Below are 25,677 nucleotides of genomic sequence, written 5' to 3' on the forward strand. Positions count from 1 at the left end.
ATTGATTTGTAGGAAACACACAAAATAAATAAATAAAAATGTGCCAAGGACCATCTCCTTTTAGAGGCTCTCGTTTCAGTAGGGCAGATGAACACTCAGTAATGAAAGGTTATCACTGAGCATCATGGTGTAACCTTCCATGTTCAATAAGACAGAAGCATTTATGTAAGATGTGATAGATGAAAAAAAAAAAAAAAAAAAAAAAAAAAACTAACATGATGGGGAAAGACAAATGTATGGCCTTGTGGACAAATGCTGAAAAGAAAAATACATGTTTTCATCGTTTCTTTTTAATGTTATTACTCATCAGTTTAAAATGATGGGATTTATTCTTTGGTTCTGAGATTGAGAAGGACTTTGAATATACGAGTTATTTGACATAACTCTTGGAATCTGTGTGGAGGAATTTGGTAGAATAAAACGTGCAGCTGAGCTGAGATAATTAGACGTTAACCTTGAATGATTACATTGCTGGCATTCTTGCCTACCTTTCTAAAGTAGCCACGCTTAAATAGATGACATGCTGTGACGTGCATTAGCTCATTTCCACTCTTTCTTTAACTGTTGTAAACCTTGATCGTGGTCACAAAAACACTTATGTATCAAAATTCAAAAGTCTGACATTGACTGATATGAATTAGCCACTAATTTGATAAATACTGAGCACTTGAAGGACAAATCCAACACTTGACCCATAAAACAAAAATAAATGTGACAGAGAGAGAAGCAACTTTTCAGTAGGCTCATTTCTCACGTCCTTTCCTTCTTTTAAAATTAAATACATCTTTGCATTCAGGTGCTGTTCATGCTTTGTTCCTGCTTCAGTGCACAGAAACACAGACATACAGCCTTCATTGATGAAGAAAGATAGTGTGAGACAGCTGAGAAGGATACAGAAAGTTATGGAATCAACATGGTTAGTTTGTCTGCTTGACTGTCCGTTCCATCTCTCAAATGAATTACAGCACTGTAGCTTAATGAGCTGTGTGGGATGGTGATGGGACACATGCACACACACACACACACACACACACACACACTGAACAAATACAAAGTCCATTCCATGGTTTAACAGTTAGACAATTGGACCACCTCTCTTTATTCATCAACTAAACAAATGAGCTTCATTTGTCTGTCCTCATTTCACCATCATCAAACGTGTGTGTGTGTGTGTGTGTGTGTGTGTGTGTGTGTGTGTGTGTGTGTGTGTGTGTGTGTGTGTGTGTGTGTGTGTGTGTGTGTGTGTGTGTGTGTGTGTGTGTGTGTGTGTTGTGTGTGTGTGTCTGTCTGTAGGTGTGTAAAAATGGTGATCCAGTGCAGGTCATTCTAAGCTAATTAGGCCGGGCTTGAATCTTCTATCAGGTATAATGAGTGAGATCAGCGAGCAGCTAAGACCATCCTAGAGTCTAACTCTGTCTCCAAAATAAAAAGAAATACTACACACTCATGTTGCAAGTGCACCCGTACAGCCACATTAAAAATATAAACGAAGACAGTTAAGTACCCTTCATACTGTGCTGTCTGAGACTGAAGTTGCCATTCGTGAAAGAAATGTGTCACTTGAAACGGTGGTACTGAACTGCATTGTGAGACATGTCCGCTGCTATGGACCAAGAAATGTAAGACCAAGTGCTCACAGTGTGACTGGTGCTACGAGCAACGTCCAAAAAACAACCAATCAGAGCATAACAGTAAATCTTGCAGAGTAAACTGGCCCACGCAACATCTCATACCATTCTGTGAATAAAAACACACAAACCAAAATGATGGAGGTGAAAAGAAAAAAATGTGTGACTCTCTCTGACTCTCAAAGAAGAAAAACGTGCAGAGCTGCATCTTCAAAACGCAAAATTATTGTAGATGAACGGTGCACGAAGATGATGTGCCTCTGCTATCATATCCTTTTTTCTATTTTACATTGTAACCCTATGATTCATCACCCATTCATTACATAACCTGGCATGTCTAAAATTTATATTGTACAGTCTGACAAAGACCGAGACATCGACCCATCTCGCACAGAGTGACAAGGAATAAACTTGCAATTGTTGTTGTTGGCCAGTCTAAAGTCGTCTTTAAAGGTGAAGATCTACTTTTGCAGCCCTGTTCCGCCAAAGTACTTCACAGATGTCCCTGGTTTCTGGTTGGCCTAGCTGCTGTGGTAGCAGTGGAGGGTGGCGGGCATTTATTGGGCTAAAAACTACATTTTCATGTAATTTTGGACCATTATCATGACAATATTTATTTAAAAAATGGCATTCAAATAATAATCACCAACCATTGGTAAAACCAGCTTACAAGGGTGGATCAATAAGTTCAGAGACTGCGCACAAGGCAGGAGGAAAATACTGTATAACCCTGATAAGGGAGTGGTACACATTTTGTCGCTTGATCAAAATCAGTCTCTGAACCTATTGATCCACCGTCATAGAGTGAAGCTATAGTGGCTTAGGTGCTGTGAAAAAAACGCTTGGGTGCTGCACCTAAGTGTTATAATGGTAGGGAAAACAAAACCCCTGCTATTGTTTGCAGCTTCAGTTTTCTTTGCTCCACAGCCAAACTAAAGGGCGGACCAATCAACGACCAGATGGGGTGGAGTTTAGGAGCACATCATGGTTAATCATTGATTAACGCAAAAGCACAGTGCAACATATTTAAAATTGTAAGGATATCATATTGTGATTTATAAGTAGCATGATAATATGTCGAGGGGCCTCTGGTGATTCTCACCCCTACATAATGTCTGGAAGTTAAATCCTCGCCCATCACTCTTTGAGTGCTGAAGAAAATGATGAACGCCGGAGCGATTGACATTTTGCTTTGACCACCGCCAAGTCCAACTACTATGAAGAATAACACAGTGTCTGGGAGCTTTTTGTGATTCTGTGTCTTTCTCAAGCATATTAACCAGGGGCCAGCACGGTCTCTCTAATCACTAGGCAGGCACCCCACTGACGCCAAGTGATTAAAATCCACTGTCTAATTGTATTTCTGTAGGATGACATCAATGGTGAAAAGATTTTTGGGCAACTAAAAAGAGTTTATGGGCATGAAAAAACGGCTCATAAACTTTTGCTATCTGAAAACTTCTCTGCAAATTCTCATTAAAACTGTTTAAAATATTTTGCTCCATGTGAAAAAAAAAAAAAGTTGAGGTAAACACACTAATGACTGTGATTGTGTGTGTTGCAGTGAGAGTGAGAGAGAGGGAAAAGGATTATCTGATCAATCACAAAAACATGCCTCATGTTTACTAAGACTTGTATTTGAACTGGACTCATGCAGAGGGACGGGAGTGAAGTGTGTGTGTGTGTGTGTGTGTGTGTGTGTGTGTGTGTGTGTGTGTGTGTGTGTGTGTGTGTGTGTGTGTGTGTGTGTGTGTGTGTGTGTGTGTGTGTGTGTGTGTGCATGTGCGTGTGCGCTGAGTGGCATACACGCAAGCACAAAAATGGCCGTCAGATAATGTGCAACTCCTTTTCCTCATACCAGAAAGGAACCACGAAACAAACCCAGGAAACATAAACAAGAGTGTATGAAACACACACCCACACACACATGTGCATAGTCCACACTGCATACAAAGACATACACACAGAAAAAGACAGAGCTATCTGAGGTTCAGCTTCTGTGCACCAAAGCAATTTGTAATATAGATTTCCTCTATAGGCCACTGTAGTGTACCATTTACCATTTCAAACCCTTTGATTTTTTTCACCAGTGGATAATTCATCTTCGGCTGGTCAATAACAGAGATTGGGACCTAATGAAGGAGTCATAGTCACAACGGCCATCACACTGGTGTTTAAGCACTGTTTGGAGACAAATTCATTGAAAAGCTCATCTGTTGTTGAAATGATGGAGGACAGCAGGAATGCAACGGGGAAATGTAAGGGATTGTGTACGAGTGTAGGGCCGAGTCTGTGAATAACACACAAAGACGTACAGATGACCGCACACACTCACTCCTACACAGTCCTAAGAGAAAAGTATAAGGTTGATTGATTGAATCATTTAAAAACAGTATGGTGAAGATATTAAAAGCTTCAGATCAAATGACCATTGTTGTACCTTAAACACTACGTTCTCACTGCAAAGGCTACGGAGTCTTCAGGACTTAAAAATAAAGTCAAACTTTATAGTAATCAGCCAAACAAAATCCAAAGAGGAAGTCCATTTCTGACATTGTCAAGTTTCTGAATTGATCTAATTTGTCAATCCATAACTGACCTGATGGGAGGTTGGACTGACTGCTCCACTATCACAGCAATTAGATGCACTCGGCTTTGTGATATCAATGCCTTGAAGAAAGACTTTGACATTTTGGGAAATACACTGACACATTCACCTTCTTGGTGACAGCTAAATGAGAAGATAGATACTTTCATATTTATATGTCATATTTATTAGGTCTATAGCCAGCAGGCTGTTAACACAGCTTCGGTTAAAGTATGGAAACCGAAAATGGCGCTGTCCAAAGCTAACGGGACTATTTCTTTTAAATAACCACCACAACTTGGCTTTTTCAAATTTCGGTTTTTGTTTGGACGAAACCAACAAGATAAAATGTCTTAATCTGAGAGCTTTAGATGTGCTGCTATAAGTGTATTTTGCTGTTTTCTGGTTAGTCATTTTTAAGTATTTATTTACGAATGAGAAAAGTTGTGGCGAAAATGGTACAGAACGGTAAGAATACGAACCGGTTTATAAATTCAAGTGTAAGGCGGAGCCAAGTGAAAATAAAGTAAGTCAAATTTTGCATACTTTTGTGAAATGTGTCAATCAGAAAACAACTATGCAAATTACTATTTTGAGAGTAATTTCAACCATATCAACAATTCAAGAACAGATCTTACCCACTTTTTTGAATATAAAAGAAACAGACCTTTACTTTGTTCTTGATCATGTATAAAGACTTGGCTATTGCCATGTCTACCCCATGCAATACTGTGACTTGACAGACCCCTGCCAAATTCTAACATGTCATGCAACATGTTTGATCACAGACAACAGAGAAATAAGGGTCAGTCTCACAGCAAAGGCGGAGATGAAAGGATTTTCAACAGTCGTGAAATAGATGAAGAACTGTTGGTGGCCTTTGGCTTGGCTTCCGACTGACCAATCGACTGGCCTTAGTTTGTGTCTTACTGGCCTAGGGCAATCACAATTGCCGAACCCTGGTACGCTAAACAGAAAAAAGGAGAGCCACACTGTCTGAGATACATTCTTCTCAAGAGCAGAGTAGAAAAAGGTGAGGTGAAAGAAAGTGTGTGAAAGAGAAAGAAATGAGAAGAGAAGAAACACGAGTGAGTAAGAAGAGGACAGAAAAAAAAAGAGAGAGAGTGGGGAAATAGAGAAAGAGAGAGAGAAAGAAAAGGAGAAACTTTAAGAAGAAATTGAACAAAATGCAAAATCAAGATCTGAGAGAGCACCACTGTGCAAGGAAGCTTACGACTGAATTTAAAGTTTGTCAAATCTAAATGAACATCACCTCCCCATTCTGGCTTTACCCTTAATTATCCATTCTGCCTTCGTACAGCGGCAGCTCAGCCTTGACAACCGCTCTCCCTTGAGATCCCCCCCCGCTCCCAGACAGAACATTAGGGAATATCAGGGAATATTACACCCAGGAATTAACGCTCCAAATCACCTTGCTAGGTTTAGGTCCCGCATACACCCCTCCCTCTCTTGGACAAGATAATCCGGGCTCTAGCACCGGATATATGCCACTAATCATCAGAAAGGTAATGGAGGAGGGTGCAGGGGGAGGGAGGAAAGGTAAGGAAGACCTTGTGGAGTGGAGTGGAGTTGAGAGGAGAGGAGAGGAGAGGAGAGGAGAGGAGAGGAGAGGAGAGGAGAGGAGAGGAGAGGAGAGGAGAGGAGAGGAGAGGAGAGGAGAGGAGAGGAGAGGAGAGGAGAGGAGATGAGAGGAGAGGAGATATTTGACTCAAATGGTTAGGATCAGCTACAAAAATCAGTTCACGGGCTACTGGCAGAAGAATTAAATAATTAAATTGAACTAATACGAAGTTGTAAAATATTGCTTTCTGTAAGTACAGACATACAGTCTATACTCAATGAAACATCTCACCTGCATTGCGTCCCGAGCCGTTTTAAACAAACACTTCAAATGATTTGCCGAGGCGAAGTCACTCAGGTCTGGTGTGTATTTATTCACCTGATCCTGTGCATCCTGTTTCTCTCTCTCTGCCTTGAGTTTGTGATCGACAGCCTGTTGAAGGTTCTTCCTGAGCTCCGTCACCTCCTTCTCCAGCCTCACAGCCATCGACCTGCACAAACAAACACCGCAACTCAATTCACCATTGAAAAATAAGTCTAATCAATAAAAAAATGATCACTGTATTTTTAGTTCAGTATGTAAGATTTATTCTTTAAGATCATTTCAGTGGTGCTGCCGGGTTCTCTGGGCCCCATGGATCTTTTGCACTGTGGAGCCATATTTGCACGACGTTGTCTGTTTTTTTTTTTTTTTTTGGGGGGGGGGGGGGGGGGGGGGGGGGGGGGGGGGGTTTGTGTCTTTTCTTGTTTTGTCTTTTTGGATGCACACAATGGGACAGCGGGAAACGTTTATTCGATCCATCTGTATGTATGTGTGTCATATGGTGGATTGACATTAAAGAAGTTGAAGTTTAGTCTTAACAAGTATTTTACATGAATTATTTCATTTAATGTTCCTGAAAACAAACACAAACACAAGTGTGGAACTCAACTATTAAGTTCTTTGAAAATTCCAATCTATGTTAGTTTTAATATAGGCCGGTGTGTGTGTGTGTGTGTGTGTGTGTGTGTGTGTGTGTGTGTGTGTGTGTGTGTGTGTGTGTGTGTGTGTGTGTGTGTGTGCGCGTGTGTGTGGCAGCCGAGCTAAGGGAATGTGAAGAGGATCAATATACAGGGGTCTATTCCTGCCACGCAACTGTGCGTCTGTGTGTATGTGAGTCAGTTAGTGTCTGCGAGTGTGTGCGCACGTGTGCGAGTGAGTTTGTGTGTGTCGGCTGCCCTGGCTATGGCGGAATCAATACGACAAATGATTACCATTTCCACAAACCTCCCTCCACAGCCTCGCTTCGGCCGCTCTTGGGCTTCAACACCCCCACCAACCCTCTACACACACTTATACACACATAGACACACATACCAAAACAAACCACCCCCCACCCATATATCTAACAGCCTATATAGAAATGAGAAATTAAAAATGTATGTGTAGAAAAATTATTTGAGCCTTTACAGACAAAAGTTTTGGGACGGTGATCTGAAGTAAACATATTATGGATTTTACAATTAGAAAAAACAACGACTATGTAGGGAAGGACCACAAAGTCAGCATCTGTCTATTAAATTTTATTGGCATTTGTGTTACAATGACTCATCCAAAAAAAAAAATTGTAAAACAGAGTCCAATATTTACCCATTTAAATACATAAAACATTTGCTATAGATGAGTTTTATAGTGCATATTTCAGTTAATCAATCAGTGTATTACAGGTAAAAAAAAAACAACAACTGAGAAACTCTCTCAAATGACTATATTATCCTTTTGTCTTTGTTATTTAGGACCTTCAAATAATTATTTTCATGATTAATTAATCCATCCATCCATCCATTATCGAACAGGGTCACAGGGGGGCTGGAGCCTATCCCAGCTCACTTTGGGCGGAGGCATTGTACATCCTGGACAGATTGCCAGTCGCCATTAATTAATCAGCCAAATATTTTTTCTGAATATTTTTGGGAGAAAACTTCCATTAGAACTTCCCAGAACTCAAAGTGATTTCTTCAGATTACATGTTTTGTCCTCCCGACAACCCCAGATCCAAAGATTTAATTTAATTTACTATTAAAGAAGAAAGCAGACAAAAAAAAAAAAAAAACATTTTCACATTTCCGAAGGTGGGGCAAGATTTTTTTTTTTTTTTTCTTACACAGATGTTTAGACTTCTTGTCTAACTTTGATTTGTATGAGATAGTGGTCATCAGAGTTGACAGAAATGAGAAAGCAAGAGATGGCCGATGCCTCAATGTCACCAAGAATCCCCTTAAATCATACATTTTTTTACTTTTAATAAAACATTTAGAACGTGTTTGTTGTTAAGAAGGCATAACCAGCTAGATTTTGTGCGATTTTAATGTATTTTCCTCTCGAATGCTTAGGAGCATGGAAAACGTAATACATAAATCCCAAAATACATAATCAATATAAATTATAGCCGACTACCTTCAGATTCATTGACTCAATGTTTCAGCGGCAACTTTAAAACTACTAATAGAGTGACTCAGTGGGAGCAAAAGCTGAAGAAGAAGCCGGACAGGCAAAACAAAAAGGAAAGAAAACGGCTGATAGATTGGTCCATGGAGAGAACATATGATAGGATGAACAGAGTGGGAGAGAGAAAGGCAAGAAAGAGCGAGGAGGCATCCTGTGGAGAAAGGAGGGGATTTCCCACAGCACAGATGGAAGCCATTAGTATGGTGTTGTTGCTTAAAAACCTTTCATGTCTTTGCAGTTATTAGATAATACTGGGTTAACAGTAAACAGCATGATTCTGCAAATGGATGTAATATGCAGACACAGCGATTGTTTTACCATCCAGTGCCTAAAATTGGCTTTAATGTAATAAAATGTAATAATTCAGAATGTAACCTATAAAGTCTCCATACTGAGTTTTAAATTGTCGGTTGACGATGAAAATGTTCCATGGCTCAACTTAACCGAGAAACTCCCCGAGACGGAGACCGTTGCAGTGAGGTCATGTCGAAGCCAAAGCCACAACCACAACTATGTGTGCACAAACAGTCAGACACACACAGACACACACAGACAGACGGACACACACACACACACACACACACACACGCACGCACGCACGCACGCACACACATTCGCTCTCTCTACTGGGTGATACATGCTTGCTGATGTCATCACCGCAGCTCTGGGTGACACACAGGGGTCAACCAGGGGTCTCACCTCTGAACTCTGAACTCCGTGACCCAACATCTGCTTTCTCACCGTGTCCCATCGATAAACTGTATATTCTAATATTTCTGTCCGATTAATTCAGGGACAGATACAAACAAATCATTTTCAGTTGGCGTGTTCAGAAATAATAATAAAAATGTATGATAGACCAAAAAAAAAAAAAAAAAAAAATTAATTTCCCTTTGTAGACTCTCTTAAACAATGTACGCATTTAGAGCTTTGGGCTGTTCTGCTCAACACATGTTCAGTTAAAAAGCCTACTGTATGCCGCACGTAAAAAAAAAAAAAAAAAAACCTCTAAATGTTTTTGATTACTGAGCTTACACAGGGGATGATGGGAAATGGGATAAGAGAGGAAGCTTCTTTCCCTCTCTTCTTACCTTATTTTCTCCTCTGCTAGCTTCCCTTCATTCAGGCGCCCCTCCATCCGCCTCGCCTCCTCTGCGCGAGCTGCCAACTCCTCCACTGAGCAGAAGACAGAGAGAGAGAGAGAGAGAGAGAGAGAGGAAGAAAAGTGTGAGATAAAGAGCAACAGTTCACTTCAGACACTCTTGGTTAAGATTAATTAAGAGTCCTAATTTAAATGGCCTTATGGCAGAAAAAAGACTTTACTTCAATGTGATATTAATAAAATTGTCATAGCTGGCTCTGCAGATGGGTTGATTTTGTTTTAAATGTACTTAAACACACAAAAATGCAACATGACTACAGATTACACTATATTTCGCATCTTCCGGCAGACCAGGGTTAACTGAGAGATTTACAAAACATGCACAGACGTAGGTGAATATTGATTCTCGTCAAGTTCATCATGAGTAGGTTCACATGAACTGTGAGTCACCTTCAAAGCAAACGAGGAACTCTGCCACAGAAGAGGTGCCGAATGCCTTTCAGAGGCGGAGAAGGAGGGAACGGACACATTGCACAGCTTACACTCGGACGGGGAAGCGGCCCTTTTGTTGAGAGACAAAAGAAGTGCTCCCTGATTTTGTCAATAGATGGCACTCTTTACCTTGAGCAGGCTACTTGAGCTTCTACCCCTGACTGCAGCCCTTCAATCACATTCCCTTTTCAGCCGTCTCCTCCGACTACATGTAATAAAACCCCATTGTCCTACACTTAGTAGTTTAGCACATTGAGCGGGTGCATAATAAACCACCAGCCAGGTTTTTTGGTTAGGTTTGCTTTGCAGGCCCTTTTTAGTCTGAATTTAAAATTTAGGATTTGCTTCTTTTGCCCCCTCCCCCTTTTTTTTTGTCCAGTACGCTGTTTTGTGAGTCAATGTTTCTTCATAGCTCTTAAAACCTTTTCACTAAATTCAGTATTCATTGAATATAACATAAACTGTCAGCCATCGGTGGCCAAGGCTAGTGAATATTGAGAAGGTGTGTGCACTGAATATGAAGAGGTGTGTGTGCTCCTGAGTATGTGCGTGTGTGTGTGTGTGTGTGTGTGTGTGTGTGTGTGTGTGTGTGTGTGTGTGTGTGTGTGTGTGTGTGTGTGTGTGTGTGTGTGTGTGTGTGTTGAATATTTACATGATGGACCTTGACTTTGTGTGTGTGCATGTATATTTGAGTATGTGAAATAAAAATAGAGAAATGTTTGGTGGTTTTCTGTAATGCATTTAAGGCCACACATTTTGCTGTGATTACAGTGGTGGGAAAGATTGAAAAGAACCAATACTATAAAGGAAACAATAGAGAGAATAAAAAAAAACTACATTTAATAAAACTATAATTAATTTATGTTTCTATCGCATCAAAACTGTTTAAACTGAAGCCCGAGGAAAATTGAGGCTGCAACTGGAATTGCTAAATATTTAACTATGCACAAACACTTTTGTTTGTGTGTCTATGTGCATGTGTGTGTGCCCCACTTTGGCTATTTTACTGAACCTCAAGGTGAAAGTTTGCTATGAATCTCAATAATCAATAAAGCAGAGATGTAGAAGCTTGAGGTAGAGATCAAATTCATATTCAAGACATAAGTTCTGAGGTGACCTCAGTGACACCTCCCGTCAGGGGGAGGCCACAGAGAGAGCAATTAGCTGCATGGACTGACCGTTTACACAAACTCTCCTATTTGCACCCAAACATGCATAAACAAAAGTACACACATAGCTGAAACACACACACACACACACACACACACACACACACACACACACACACACACACACACACACACACACACACACACACACACACACACACACACACACACACAATATATTAGATGAAAAACACACAGCTTGCTCTATTACTTAAACTCCAGAAATATAAAAACCGATGGAAGTAAAGAAAACTGCAACACAAACCGAGTGCTTACTTTAGGCAAATAGATAAGATTTGGGGTATATTTAGCTTAGTAGGGATTGATTACCAAATACAGACATTTTCCACATAAAACAAGGATCTGGAGAGGACTGTGGCTGTCTCTACACTTTAGTATCTAAGAGAGGAACAGCGGAACATATTCTGAGGTCTCTTTCAGTCTGTTTTGAGTGGCTTCATGAGTTAAATTGTGACAGTAGTCCACAATCTAAGATCTTGTGTCCCGCATGCTCTCACTTTCTTGACCCTTTTACTCTGGCTTCACACAACTTATGGTATGACATTAGTCCATAATCTAACTCTGTCTCGATCTCTCCCTTTCAACGCCTTTCGTAGGAGCTTCAAAGCCCATCATACAGCATCAGTCTATAATCACAGATCTGTGGTCAGATTACCCTGCTCTCCCAGCTAACCTTTAACATGAGAAGGATGAAAACCTTGCTAACCCTGAATCAGTGGTTGGGGCTAGGCTGGGCCCTGCCTGGCCCTCATAAAAGCTTCATAAGGCTTCATGGGAGCTTCCTTTGGCTTTGTTGGGGGATTCGAAGCTGGCTAAGGTACTCCCGAGAGATGTCCCAAAGCCTCCCAAGACTCTTTCTCTCTCTTTCTGAAGTTTCATGGGCTTGCAACACTGCTTTTGGGTATAAGCCAAAAGGTGCAGGCACACAGCCGCACACCGTCATGCACACAAATACACTCCAAGAAAAAAAATATATATATATATGCACACAACAGTGAACGCTCACAAAGACAAAGACTAACACACACACACACTCATACACTCTAAAACTCACATACACCCCAACACACTCCCCTCTTGCTCTCTCCTCTCCGCTTTATTTACAATCCTCTGGCAGCGGTACAAGGGCCCGGGGCTATAACACACGGCACCTAATGCTCAAACTGCCAGGTAATCTCATGTCTGACATCCCCCTTTGATAGAAACTGATCAATAGACTCTTGTAAAGGAGTCATTTTCTCTGATGTTTCTACCAACCACTTCTCTCTATCTCTAACCCCCCCCCCCTCTCTTTTATTAGCCATACATTTATAATTCATATTTCAGCAGGGCTGAGTTTGCTCCGAGACAAAAGGGGTGGCGGTGTGGTGGGGGGTGAAGTGGGGGTGGGTAGCGGGGGCTTCTTTGTGTAATAAAGAACAATAGTGGTGAAATGATGGGGAGAAATGCCAGTGTTTGCTTCTGGTTCCGGTGAACAACAGTTTTGGGGATCGATAGAGTGTGAAATGGGATTATAGCTAGTAATAGAGGTGAATTGGAGGAGAGAGGCCTGTGCACGTGTGTGTCCAGGGATCCAGATTGGAAAGCAGCACACACACAAAACACAAGCATATGCGCGTACACACACACACACACACACACACACACACACACACACACACACACACACACACACACACACACACACACACACACACACACACACACACACACACACACACGTGCGCACAATAATGATTTCATCATCTTTAGGCAGATGCGCATCAGTAGCACAGAGGGGTGGTAATATCACATTTCTGTTTCTGTGGAAGTGTGGAAATACGGATTTCGTTTTTTTTTGTTTTGTTTATGCTGTTATTTAATTTGTTGTCGCGCAGCATCACATTTATTTTGCATTTTAGCCAACTTTACAACACATCTTATTCAAGCTGTAAGAAGACACTATCAGTCATATTTGAATATTTTAAAGATCCATCTCTGCTTGAATTTCACAGGTATAGAAACAGCCATTTAAATTACACCACATGTGCTCTTCTACAAAACAGATTATGAACACAATTTTACTTATCTACACCTTGTATTCTCTGCATTCACCATATATACTGTACATTCCTACATATTGCACAGTATGTTGCATGCACTGCACAGACTCTAGCACACTCCAAGAGCCATATATGACAGAGTGACAGCAAATTTGACACATGCAGTCATGTGCCAAGTTTGAGGACTTTTTTTTCTATCCTTTTTAATCACTCCCTTCTTTCCAGTCTCATCATCCTATCCTGACACAGTCTGATTGAATCCAGCTGCCTTCAGACACTTCAATCTCATCCATGTGACACTTCCCTGGTTCCCAACTCATCCTCCTCCCCTCTGTTTCTTCCTTTCTATCCGGCCAGAGACCTTTCAGAATAATATCCATCACATCCCAGCTCCATTTATGTATACGCTCTGCAAACTGGAGAACTCGCATCACAAGTAAAAAATTACTCTGACAGAAACCACAAAAATGCCAATTCATATCTGCAATTGTCCCAAAATCAGCAGCAAGTAATTTATAGTGGTACTATTATATATTTTTAAAGCTGTTATCGGTTGTTACGGTGTTGATATTTCACAGCATTTTTATTTACCAGATAAATAATTTGGAATTTTTTTAAAATGGCATACATTTAACTGTATATTTCCTATATACAAATTTGTATAATGTACGTAAAGTAACATCTTAATTAAATAGGTATTTATGATAAACATTTTCAGGTGGTGGGTTTCCTCTAACATGTTTTATTTTTTCCATTTCTAACCATCTGCATTGGAACCTATTCATTTTCGCAGTCCACTCCATAGCAGACCGGATCTACGCAACAAACAGAATCAGTGCCACTCAATGCGATGTTGTCATAATACAGAAAGAACCTCGACAAGGGCTTCATGCTAATAAAAAGGCCCTTTGTTCATGACAGTAATTTCTCAAGCTGACTCCTCACCCAGTTTATTCAGACCACTGCTATATGCAGGTAAACAATGTTCCCTTTGTTATAATAATGCATCTTTATTCTTCTTAAATCATTACAATAGGCTCTACATTGCTGGATTGTATTTGCTGAAGGTAAAAGCTGAATAATATGTGGTTTTGTGTGGAGAGTAGAGTTGAGAGAATGTGTTTTGATCACAGACAAAGGCCAAGCTATACAGCGTTGTCCTTCTGTCTCTATCTTGTTAATGAGCAGTGTTCACCGAGCAAGCCAGCCACTGTCTGCCACAGAGAGAGACCTCAGATTCATCTCTCTGCGGACAATAGGTGATTGTGTGTGTGTGTGTGTGTGTGTGTGTGTGTGTGTGTGTGTGTGTGTGTGTGTGTGTGTGTGTGTGTGTGTGTGTGTGTGTGTGTGTGTACCTTGGAGAGCCAGTGCGTATGTGCTAATTAAAGCAGTGGGAGTTGGGAGAAATGGCTGTGAGTGTATGTATGTGAGGTGTTTGCCTGGCGTGACCATAGATGTGTACGTTAATTCTTAATGAGACATTTCTGTGCCCAGAGAGACCGAGCCATCACCATTCCTGCACTGACACGCTACTACAAAGGCCACCGGCGTGCACTCGCACACATGTGCGCACACACACACACACACACACACACACACACACACACACACACACACACACACACACACACACACACACACACACACACACACACACACACACACATAAACCAGATCATTACCATATAGCTAAAGCAGTGCACCATTAAATTAAACCTCTATCTGCACTGTGTGTGTGTGTGTGTGTGTGTGTGTGTGTGTGTGTGTGTGTGTGTGTGTGTGTGTGTGTGTGTGTGTGTGTGTGTGTGTGTGTGTGTGTGTGTGTGTGTGTGTGTGTGTGTGTGTGTCTGAGTTAACATTGCGTGCAGACAACTAGCAACTGAATCGTCACATTGCTGGCTAATTTGAGCTAACTGATTGAGCTAACAGCAGTGTGGCTGGTTCTGCAACAAAAGCCAGGGCACGTTGCAGACTGGAGCTCCTCGAGCATGCGATGGGCTTCTGATGGGCACCGCTGCCTAAAAGTTCAGGAACAAGCTAATTCTCACAGAGAGCTGGCGAGAAAAGTAGGGTGATGAGTGGGTGAAACAAGAGATCAAATTTTAATTCTTTCCATAAAAATGGTCATGTTCTCCTACTTGTGAACTCCCTCTAAACTGAACGTAGCATCTGTAAAATCAATGTTAATTTATATTCTATATATTTTATGTGTGTGTTAATATGAAAATGTGGTTGACTGTAAAGTTATTTGTTGGTAGCTAAATGGACAGACGGATGAGTAACGCGACTAAGTTGATTGACTGATTGCTACCGGTCACTTGGTGCTCGCTGCGCTGCTCCTCCATCTCTTTCCTCAGCTGACTCATATCAGTGCTGCGGCTCTGCTTCTCTCTGATGGCGCTCCTCGTCTTTTCCCCCTCCTTCTGCAACTCCTGCTGAAGTCTCTGGATCTCTCCTCTCTGCACATCCACCTCTCTGCTCCTTCCCGCGGCCTCCCGTCTGGCCACCTTCAGTTCCTCCTCCGACTGCCGCAGGAGTGTCACCTGTACCTGCAGCATGAGTAAAGGCCGAGAGGAAGAGACGTATACGTGACGCGTGTCGTGTTCGTGGTTCTGTTCAGATCAAGTATCTTGCAAGACCGTGCTTAGAGTGCACTTCACACTTGACATCACAAAGGACTCTAAAATATACAGTATCTTGAGTGATAATTTATTATTGGCTTTTATCCACAAGAAACCCTGAATGAATCATATTTGACTTGGACTCATAGGAAGAAAAAAGCGAAGGACAAAAAGGACATGAAGGGGAACATTTACCTCTCCTCAGATGCAAATTTCAAAAGCAAGTGTTGGCCATGGGTACAGTATATCACTTGTGTCAGGTGGTTTGAAAGGCATATTGAAGGGAAGTCTGCATATTTACACTCAGACTTCACATACTGGACAATATTTATATGGCTACACAATAAGTATATAGTTAAATTAATGCTATTTTCCTCAAACTGTCTTTCAGTTTTCTTCAACAATCTTTCATTGTCAACAACTCCTGGACTCAGCCTCTCAAGAGTGTGTATGACTAAGCATCCATGTAATGCAGTAAAGTCTTGTCTAATTATGTAAATATGCATAATGATACTGATTAATAATGTGTATATGCATAATGCATGCGATGAATGTAGATGCAGTCTTCAATATATGTGTCACTACATGACACGCTCATTATGTGGTATTCCACAGGGAAGATGTCTGGATGAATGGATAAGACCAGACAGCAAGAGAATATACTACATTTGCCTTCATATGTGTGTGTATGAGTGCGCATGCATGTGATCTTAGTAAGCATAACATGTGTTTCACTTGTGTGTGCTGGCGGATGCACAAATTAATGTGCAAAATCAAATGTTACCACTTTCACCTACGCATACAAGCCTACGCACACACACACACACACACACACACACACACACACACACACACACACACACACACACACACACACACACACACACACACACGCACACGCACACGCACATGCACACACAATGGATGTGTCCAACACTGCCACTGAATGTTGGCACTCTGCCAGGCTGCAGTCACCACTTTGAGTAATTTGAATATTTAGTGTCCCATTGAGCTCTTAATTGGAGTCAATTCCACCAGCCTTGGCACCATTTGGTGCTTTAATTAATGGTGAGGCAATTTGTTTCTGCCAGGCAATCACAGGACAATCACATGAGTGGTGGGTGTGTGGTGCCCATGGAGTTGCTTGGAGTGTTGCTCTTTGGGAACTTGAGCTAAATCTCGAGTTAACATCGTTAGCGTGAGATGCATGTATAGGCAACATTTAAGAACGATCAAAGAATCAAAGAGGCTGCTGAATTAAAAAGCAGAGGGAATAAAGGGCAAAATAATATGTCGCTCTCTAAATTCACGTACAAGTTAGCAGATATGCATTACTTTAATACCTTTTGGGTGCCCGCCAGCTCAAGTTCTAGGGACGTTACTTCCTTTTTCAGACGTGCCACTTCCTGCTCGAGTTGGATGCGATTGCTCAGGTGCGTGTGGTGGGACGCGGCAAGGCTTTGTTTCAGACCCACCTTTTCCTGAGTCCTATGGGGAGGAGAGCAAAGAGTGACTGCCTGTCCAAACTGCTGTGTAAGAAATGCACAGTGTAAACATAATTAAACCAGAAAACATATTAGATAGGTTAAAAGAAACTATTTGAATCCGCTATGTGAAATTTCCAATGTAACATATTACTTCCTACTGTGTGCCATTTGCTAAGTAGACAGTTATGAGAATGGGAGAGAGTTGGAGGGGTGGAGGCAGACGTGAAGGGCATGAGAGAAGAGACAAGGACAGAAACCAGGATCAGCAGAGGAGAATGAGTTTTATAGACTCCGTTATTACTGTCTCTGCAGCTCTGACTTCATCTGAAGAATAGCCTTTTCACACTCCGCAAGGCGTTCAACCTGCTCAGCACAACGCTGAAACACACACGCATGCAGATACACATAAAACATTGTGAGGGCAGGAATGCAAACATTTTTCATCAATGTAAATCTAAAACTAAATCTGAATGTAACTCTATATTATCTGTATCTGGGTTATTTTTTAATACAACTAGAATGTAGATGTCAATATTTTACTGAATAAAACTGTAAATTCTGTAGCTGTAATAAATATATTTGAATGTTTTATTGTGATGATAATATGCAGAATATGTGTTATCCGGGACCTTACCTTCTGCAGCTGTTGTCTGAGTCTTAGCTGGCTGAAATACTCCTCGTCAGAGTGAGAATGGCTCTGCTGATAGAGCCGCAGGTCGCACTCCACCATCAGCTTCTGTGTAGGGAGAAAGCAAGTGAAATATGTAAAGCGAAAGAAGAATGTTTAATATTTCAGAGAACTGATATGTTTAAATGTTGCTTGTTTTAGTCAGGTTTTAATCGATGATCACTGGTAATGTAACCAACAAAATGCAAACAACAACCGATCTAAACAACAAGCAAAGTCACAAAAGGGCACATTTGAATTGATTGCATTTCAACATATATGTGTTTTGGTTCACTAAAAAAAGACAGTGACATTGATGTACCATTCAGGAAACACGTTATTATGTGTGACACTCATTTGTGTATTGATTTTCACAAAGACACATGTTCTTGATGTTCCAGGCACAGTTGACAAACCTCAACACAACAAGCTCAACATTATGCAAGATGATGAATCTACGTTCGGCCACCTGCAATACGTAATTACAAATAAGGTTCTTGGTATTGTTCTTATAATTACAAAGGGACATCTCCTTGCCCCCAAAAAAAGGAAAATGTTCCTCATTGTCAACCACTGAGAACATTGCCTATGTTCATGTTCATTGTGCAAAAAAAATTGCTTATTGTATCACGACTCACAATCTGAGTCTATTAGCTGCTGTCCTTTATATAGGCAAATTACGTAACTAATTCAAAAGTAGACATCTTTGTAGAAAAGGAGAGAAGTTGTACTTGTCTTCTAGTGTTCATCTTTATGTTATAGTAAAATATTCCCAAGTCAGAATACAAATGGACCAGAATAAAGATAGAATTAAGATACCATACTTAAGTTACTGTTTTTTTCCATTTACCCTCAAACAGGAAATTCTATAATTTGTACATTTATAGTCATGTTAGAAAATCTGAAAACTATTTTCACATTTTACTTTCTGTAAACAGGGAGTGACAGTAATAGTGATTTTAGGGTTAGCTGAACTCAACAGTGGCATGAGGTAGCGAATTAGCAGGACGTGAAGTTCCATAAGAACTCCTAACCTCTTGATAGGCGCCTCACAATCAAAGCCATTAGCCAGTGTAATAAAGGGCCTGAGATACAGCCATTCTTCAACAGCCTAACTCTTTTATAACCAACAGATTAAAGTTGATTGGATTAAAATGACATTCTGCCCGTCTGACCTTGGCGGCAGCAGTTAAGTTCATCCAAATTAAATTTCTCCGTAATAAAGATGATTCATTTGTTGCCTGACGTAGTAAATATAAAACAGAGAGAAATAGGAGAAAAGATTAAGTGACACACGCCAGTGCACACGTGCACAAATGCACACGTGTACACACACATCCAATCACACGCACAGACTTAGAGGAATATAACCATGCAAGCACTCGTACATTATTATTGGAGTTGGCAAACACCTGGGTGCACACACAAGAAACACAGAAACCGACCTCAGTAAACCTAAAAAACTGATACATAACATCCAAATCTTTGTGTTGATAAAAAATACATAGCATGACAAGATTGTTGCAACAATACTGGTTTCTTATTTAGAAATGAAAGACCACCCTAAGGGCTACTGAACTGGGAATGTCACCTGCCTTTCCGAGCTTGTTACATGGAAATAGTACAAGGAATCAACACAATGGAACATACTGGTATCTGGTGTTTTAACTGATGCATGTGTATGCGTGTCTGTGTATGGATTTATGCCTCTGTCATTGCTGCGTCTACATCTGGGAATATAATGTGTCCATGTGTGTCCTGACCTGCTGTTTGAGTATGTCCATCTGCTCCTGCAGGGATCCCATCAGGCTTTTCAAATGGTCCACTTTTTGCTGACTCTCCCTCAGGAGGTTCTGATTGGCCTGGAGCTCATCCGTCAACTGGTCAAGAGCCTCCTGTGAGCTCTCCCATTGGTCGACCTTTTCCTGGTACAGCCGCTCCAGTTCAGCTAACTCTTCCTTCGCAGAATGAGTTGCTGATTGCGACTCTCTTAGCTACGAATTAATCATTGCGAATAAGGCATAGGCGGAATTTTAGATTGTAGTATGATTCATGACGAACGACACGTCACACAAAACTTGTAGAAAAAGTCTCGATCTAATCGAAACGAGGCAATAAGCAGGAAAGAATATCATTTTCTGTAAACTATGCGATACAGGTATTGACATCCACCTGTTGTTGTGAATACTGTAGCTCCTCTTCCAGAAGTTCCACCTGCCCTTGCACTCTGTGTACTTTCTCTATTGCAGCAGTGTATTTTTGTTGAAAAATTGCTGCTGTTTCTTTCTTCTCCTGGGTTTGCAAGCTGGCCTCTTTCAACTCGTCTTTGGCTCCTTTCAGCTGCTGATAAAGAAGTTCGAGCTTAGCTTCCTGCTTCTTCAGCTTGTCTTCAAATTGCTCAACCTGAAAGAAAATGAAGACAAATGCAAACACACATCTTGCCAATATTAGACTGCAGCTCTTCATTTAAGTGGAAAGGCGGTAACCTCAAAGTTTGGTAGAGAAACCAAAACACTGTAATGATGAAAAGTCAAGTGTAAAAATGTGTCTTTGTTGCAAATAACTAATGAGCTGTAGGAAGCCATACTGCGTGCATGAATCTCTCAAAACGTACATGTTGAAATGTTTAAACTATCACAGCAACAACCATCATCATCATCATCATCATCATCATCATCATCATGCTAAACAAATCATTCAGTGAAAAAGAAGACATTACCTGATGCTTTGTGACTAAATGTGCCAGAAAAAGCACAAAAACAGAAATATGCTAGTTTGCCTAACACGGTGTAATGTGCTGCGTTGCTTCACAGTAACCTCTGTCATAATGAAAGGGAAACCCAGGAAGTGAAACCAGGCTTAATCCTGGCGTTACGCTAAGAATCCTACCATAGCTCACCTTTCAAGGGGAGAGGTTGAGAAAGTTAAACCCGCTCTAGCACTCATCTTGAGTTCATCCACGTTAATCCCGCTGTAATCTGGTTCAGAACATGAGGGTTTACAACTAATGACAGCCAACTAGTTAGATTTCAGTGGTTCACCGCAGCTTGGTTTAACCAGGGATTAACTGGGCCCATCTAGGACTAACACTGGATAGAAGGTAGCATGAGACTGAGTCAGGAACTTGCTCATGCAAAAGGGAGAAAGAGACACAAACCAGAGGAGAGGAGAGGAGTCATCAACTGTGATTCTCTATTTTAGAGTGAAAAACTGAACAACCTGCGTAGGTGTATGACAGTGTGTGTGGACTGTTTAAAACCATTGACTCAGCCAATGCACACTTGATATTTTCTGAGTGTGATGGTGGTGAATGGTGAATGTTTGGCCCAAGGTCAGCCAAGGTAACAGTTTTATAGTCGCACTATGAAACACACACAATATAAAGTAAGGTCTCATATGACAACGTCACCTACTATAGCTATATATAATATTTATTCTATCTGCGTCACAGCGTTTTTTTCTCCTTTAATGAATCCACCATCCTGCCGTCCAAGCGCTAATGGTTGACTTTCTCTCTATTCCTGGATGAAAGGCCTCATAATTGGGCTTAATGGGGACACTATGGCTTTCTTGTGACCATAATCAGGAGCTTGTGCTTTGAGGAAACAAACAACCCCAATTAAACATGATGGAAAAACACATTTCACCCTCATGACGTGACGAACCTAATTTGGCCTGTCGCTTGAGTATTCGTGGCTGTCACATGACTACCCAAGTTGACCCTCAGTTGATAGTAACTTTATTCTTCTCTTCTTTTTTGGAATCTCTTGGTCCTTATTTCCCTATCTGTATTCGTGTTTGGGCCCAATTAGATGTGAGAGTTTGACAAACAGAGGGGTCATCCTGTCTTGTTAAGTAATTCAGATGATGTGCATTTGGATATATGCAAGTTGACTGCAAAATAAAGCTTGTCTGCTGTAAGCGGGTCAGTTTGTTGTTCCTGGCAGAAAACCCTGACTACTTGATTGTCTACTGTGATTTACATCACTCGCATTCAGATGCATAAGTGCATCAGATTTGGGGTTTTTTCAAGTTGTTCACTGCATTAACACAGTAGATGGTTTTGCTTGAGGATCGTGGCTCAGCTGATTGACACCCAAACGCGCAAAAGACCTGTCTTGTCTGTGTGCTTCTGATTTAAACTGTCCTTGAGCTTTGTGACCTCTGACTCTCAGTCCTTTAGCCTGATGTGTATTTGGCTGATCTCAGAGTTGTTCTGCTTCAATCGGCTGTGAAGCAGCGTGCTGGTCCCCCTCCAGCGCTCCACTTCAATCTTGGGAGCCTGTTTCGCAGCTTCCAGGTCAGAGTTCAGCTGATCTATAGATTTCACTAGAGATTTCACCTGTGTGGAGGTAAGACGAGCAAAGGTAATGAGGAGAAGAAAGAGTTCTTCCTCACCTGTTGCTGGCTAATATGGAGCTGATCATGTCGCTGCTGTTGTTCTTTTTCCTTCTCGTGGCTGAGATCTCTGACCTTTCCGCTTAACTGACATGCCTCTTCCTGGTGTGCTTTGACCTCCTGCTTCAAGTGCGTTACCTCTTCTTCCAGTGCTGTCACCTGAGCAATAAGAGAGCATAAACGATAAAAACTATAAAAGGATGGAAATGCAAAAACAAAAACTTTAGGTCAGCACAAGATGCACACATAGACAGGCAGAAAAGACAGTGAGGGGGTGGCAGTAGCCAAAAAGTGAGGGAGTGAGGCTTGAGTCAGAAAGTTTCCCAGTTTAGTCTCAGGACCAGCTGGGAAAATGTAGGCACAGCAAACATGAATGAGTAACGATTCCCTTTTCCTTAGCTCCAACTTTCGAGGAGCCTTTGAGCAAGGTGCTACGCCTCCCACTGCTCTAATGGTGCTGCTCAGTAGCCAACAGTAAAAGTGTTGCTGGTTTGGGCACTTCCCTAGAGTGGATGTGTGCAACTCTGTGGGTGTAAAGCAGGGCATTGTTGGAAAAAAAAAAACAACACAGGGGTGCTCACTCAACCTAGCCTCAGCATATGAAAGGGAAAATATAGTAAGACAGGTTTAAGACCCTCATAGTACCACCTAGAGTTGAATTTAAGCCCTAAGACAAATTTAAAGCCCAAAAAAGAGATACGAATGTGAAAAAGAAACCTGTTTTTCATGGAACACAGCTGGAAAATGTTAAATTACCTGTTTTAATAGGAACACGTTTGATCTTTTATAAACTGTATTGTTCAGTAAAATCTTTTGAAATTGCACTCACCTGCAAAATGCAACCAAATAGAAATCAACACAAACTAGCCACCACACCTGTTTCTGTGTTCTTTGTTGCTTTTGTTCAGCTGTCTTCATTTCAGCTCTCAGATGCAAGATTAACTGATCTCTGCTTCGGACCTAAATCCACAGAAAAGACAATCAATTTCATACATTGGTATTTCAACCTTTTATGTTCCTTTAGTTAAATATTATGTTAACAACGATCTGACCATTGCATGCTCTCTCACACACACACACACACACACACACACACACACACACACACACACACACACACACACACACACACACACACACACACACACACACACACACACACACACACACACACACACACACACAAAGGCATGACCACGTGCACATGGAGACAGTGAGAGAGATGGACCTCCAGGTGTGAAGTGTGGAGCTTCTCGTGGCTCAGAGCCAAGTCAGCCTCCAGTCTTTCTTTGGTCTGGTTGAGGTGGATACACTCTCGGCCCCGGTCCTCCATCTCGGCCTTCAGCTTGTCCCTCTCCTCACGCAGTTTTTCCAAAGCCTTCTCTCGTCGAAGCAACTGCAAAATATGCACAAAAATTAAGTCACTCAGTCAGTGCTGCAATGTCACGGTATTTTAGCTCTCACATTAAGATAATTTAAATACCCTAAAAAGAAAATCATCTTAATTCCAGCATTATAAAACTCATTTATCATTATCTAACATTCAATCCACAAAAAAAGATAATAAACTCAGGCTGATTCCATAATCAAATTAATCCTCTAGTGACTACATTTATTTAATAATGGCATCAAATTATTGTTTTGATTTAATTAACATAAGCACGATTTATGAACACGTAAAAAACAAAATTGTAATTGTGGTGGATGGTAAAGCCAATGTTTTTACCTCTTTCTGACAGTCAGAGTGCTGCTTCTTACTGTCCGTGAGCTCCTTCACCAGCGCGCACATTTTAGTCTCCCTCTTCTGTATCTGTGAGAAGAAAACATTTTCCTCCCAGTTGGACGATGCTTTTTTTAATTGCAAAACATGGGTGCACTTTTTCCTCAATATTCTGACACTGAAACATGGTGTTAGGGATGATATCTCCTTGATTCTTTGGCAACACAAACTGTATCTGAGGAGCCGGGTGAACTTAGCCCACTGTTTACAGAAGTTGAGATAAAATATTCCAGTCTTGTTTTCATATTTGTGTTTAAAGTTAATAGTGGTGGTGGGCTGATGACGCTACGTGCACAGAAGCAGATTGTTGATACTTCTCTTGGGTATACAGTATGTCTTACAATCACTTATGTTTGTCTGTTTCCTTGGTGACCTTCCCTAATTACCCACTCCATCTCTGTCCCGCCAAATGAGCGTGTGTGCCAGTGTGTGCATGTCTGGACGTGCTTTTATGTGGGTGTGATTCCTTACGAGTTTGCCTGGGGAAATGCTTTGGACTTTTCATCTCTTGTGTCTGTGTTCACTACGCCTGCATTTTGTCAGGTTTTTTTTTTTTTTTTTCCTCTGTTTGAAATCAGTAAAAATGGCCAGGTATGGGTTTTGAACCAAACAGATTTGTAATATATTTTGAGATATTTTTCGTCGGGGCTTAGGCCTGACTAATATTATACAGAGGCTTTCCTTTAACCTTTCAGTGGTTAAAAAGATTAATCAGATTATCTCCAAAAAAGAGAACTGGGAGTCTGGGAGTTGGAGGTTAACCAAGAGCACTAGGCTGTTATTATACAGTATATGGGTTTTACTCCACAACACAGACAAATAATAATGAAGAAATTGTACTTTTTCAATTAATTTGAATATCTTATTTATTACTGTTGTACATATTTAATGGAGACGAGTTTTCACTTTAGACTTACAACAGTCCTTCAAGCCGAATTGAATCAAATGCTCCCTCTCTTTCTCCATCCCGCCCCACCTCCTGTCCGTCCTGCATGATCCACAGATTGTTTTGACCAGAGTTGAGGGCTCGTTTGTAACTGTCCGGGGGGATTGATGGAGTTAACTTGGCTCTTTGACCTCTCACCTCTGGCTGTCGGTGGACAGGCTCACTAAACACACTAAACCTGAGCTACGGCAAGAGGAGAAAAAAAAAACACTGAACACACACTGCCATGCACGGAGCAGCTAAATCACACAAGAGCGTTCACGTAAACACTTTGACCCATACAAATAGGTAGTACCCAGGACAGAAATAATGCGGGGTGTGTTTTGCATTCCGCAGACTTCAGATAAAATCGTACCAACATGCACACACACACACACACACACACACACACACACACACACACACACACACACACACACAGAAAAAAAAAAAAAAAAAAACTGACCGAAGCTTTTATCAATGTTACAAATGCAAGTCATTCCACGTACCCGTAGCAAATGCAGCACCAATTTTTTAATCTTTTTAAATCATGATTCATCTTTTAGTGTGTGTGTGTGTGTGTGTGTGTGTGTGTGTGTGTGTGTGTGTGTGTGTGTGTGTGTGTGTGTGTGTGTGTGTGTGTGTGTGTGTGTGTGTGTGTGTGTGTGTGTGTGTGTGTGTGTGTGAAT

The 25,677-nt window shown here is 41.1% G+C and overlaps 1 protein-coding gene across 1 annotated transcript in view; it reads right to left on the minus strand.

Annotated features, from left to right (window-relative positions):
- Window positions 1-25,677, minus strand: part of LOC138624954 (golgin subfamily A member 6-like protein 25) — a 49,463-nt gene that overhangs the window by 17,024 nt on the left and 6,762 nt on the right. The window contains exons 3-14 of the mRNA XM_069705552.1: window positions 24,010-24,093; window positions 23,512-23,679; window positions 23,160-23,243; window positions 22,284-22,442; window positions 20,058-20,288; window positions 19,649-19,879; window positions 17,853-17,954; window positions 17,520-17,596; window positions 17,075-17,219; window positions 15,422-15,659; window positions 9,376-9,460; window positions 6,176-6,287 (exon numbers count right to left, since the gene is read on the minus strand). Of these exons, the coding sequence (XP_069561653.1) occupies window positions 6,176-6,287; window positions 9,376-9,460; window positions 15,422-15,659; window positions 17,075-17,219; window positions 17,520-17,596; window positions 17,853-17,954; window positions 19,649-19,879; window positions 20,058-20,288; window positions 22,284-22,442; window positions 23,160-23,243; window positions 23,512-23,679; window positions 24,010-24,093 (1,716 nt within the window). The remainder of the gene's footprint in view (window positions 1-6,175; window positions 6,288-9,375; window positions 9,461-15,421; window positions 15,660-17,074; window positions 17,220-17,519; window positions 17,597-17,852; window positions 17,955-19,648; window positions 19,880-20,057; window positions 20,289-22,283; window positions 22,443-23,159; window positions 23,244-23,511; window positions 23,680-24,009; window positions 24,094-25,677) is intronic.

This window comes from Brachyistius frenatus, unplaced genomic scaffold (genome assembly GCF_029030835.1).
Source record: "Brachyistius frenatus isolate BFR_SWC_R1_liver_20210118 unplaced genomic scaffold, ASM2903083v1 Contig_57, whole genome shotgun sequence".
In the NCBI taxonomy this organism is placed as follows: domain Eukaryota; kingdom Metazoa; phylum Chordata; class Actinopteri; family Embiotocidae; genus Brachyistius; species Brachyistius frenatus.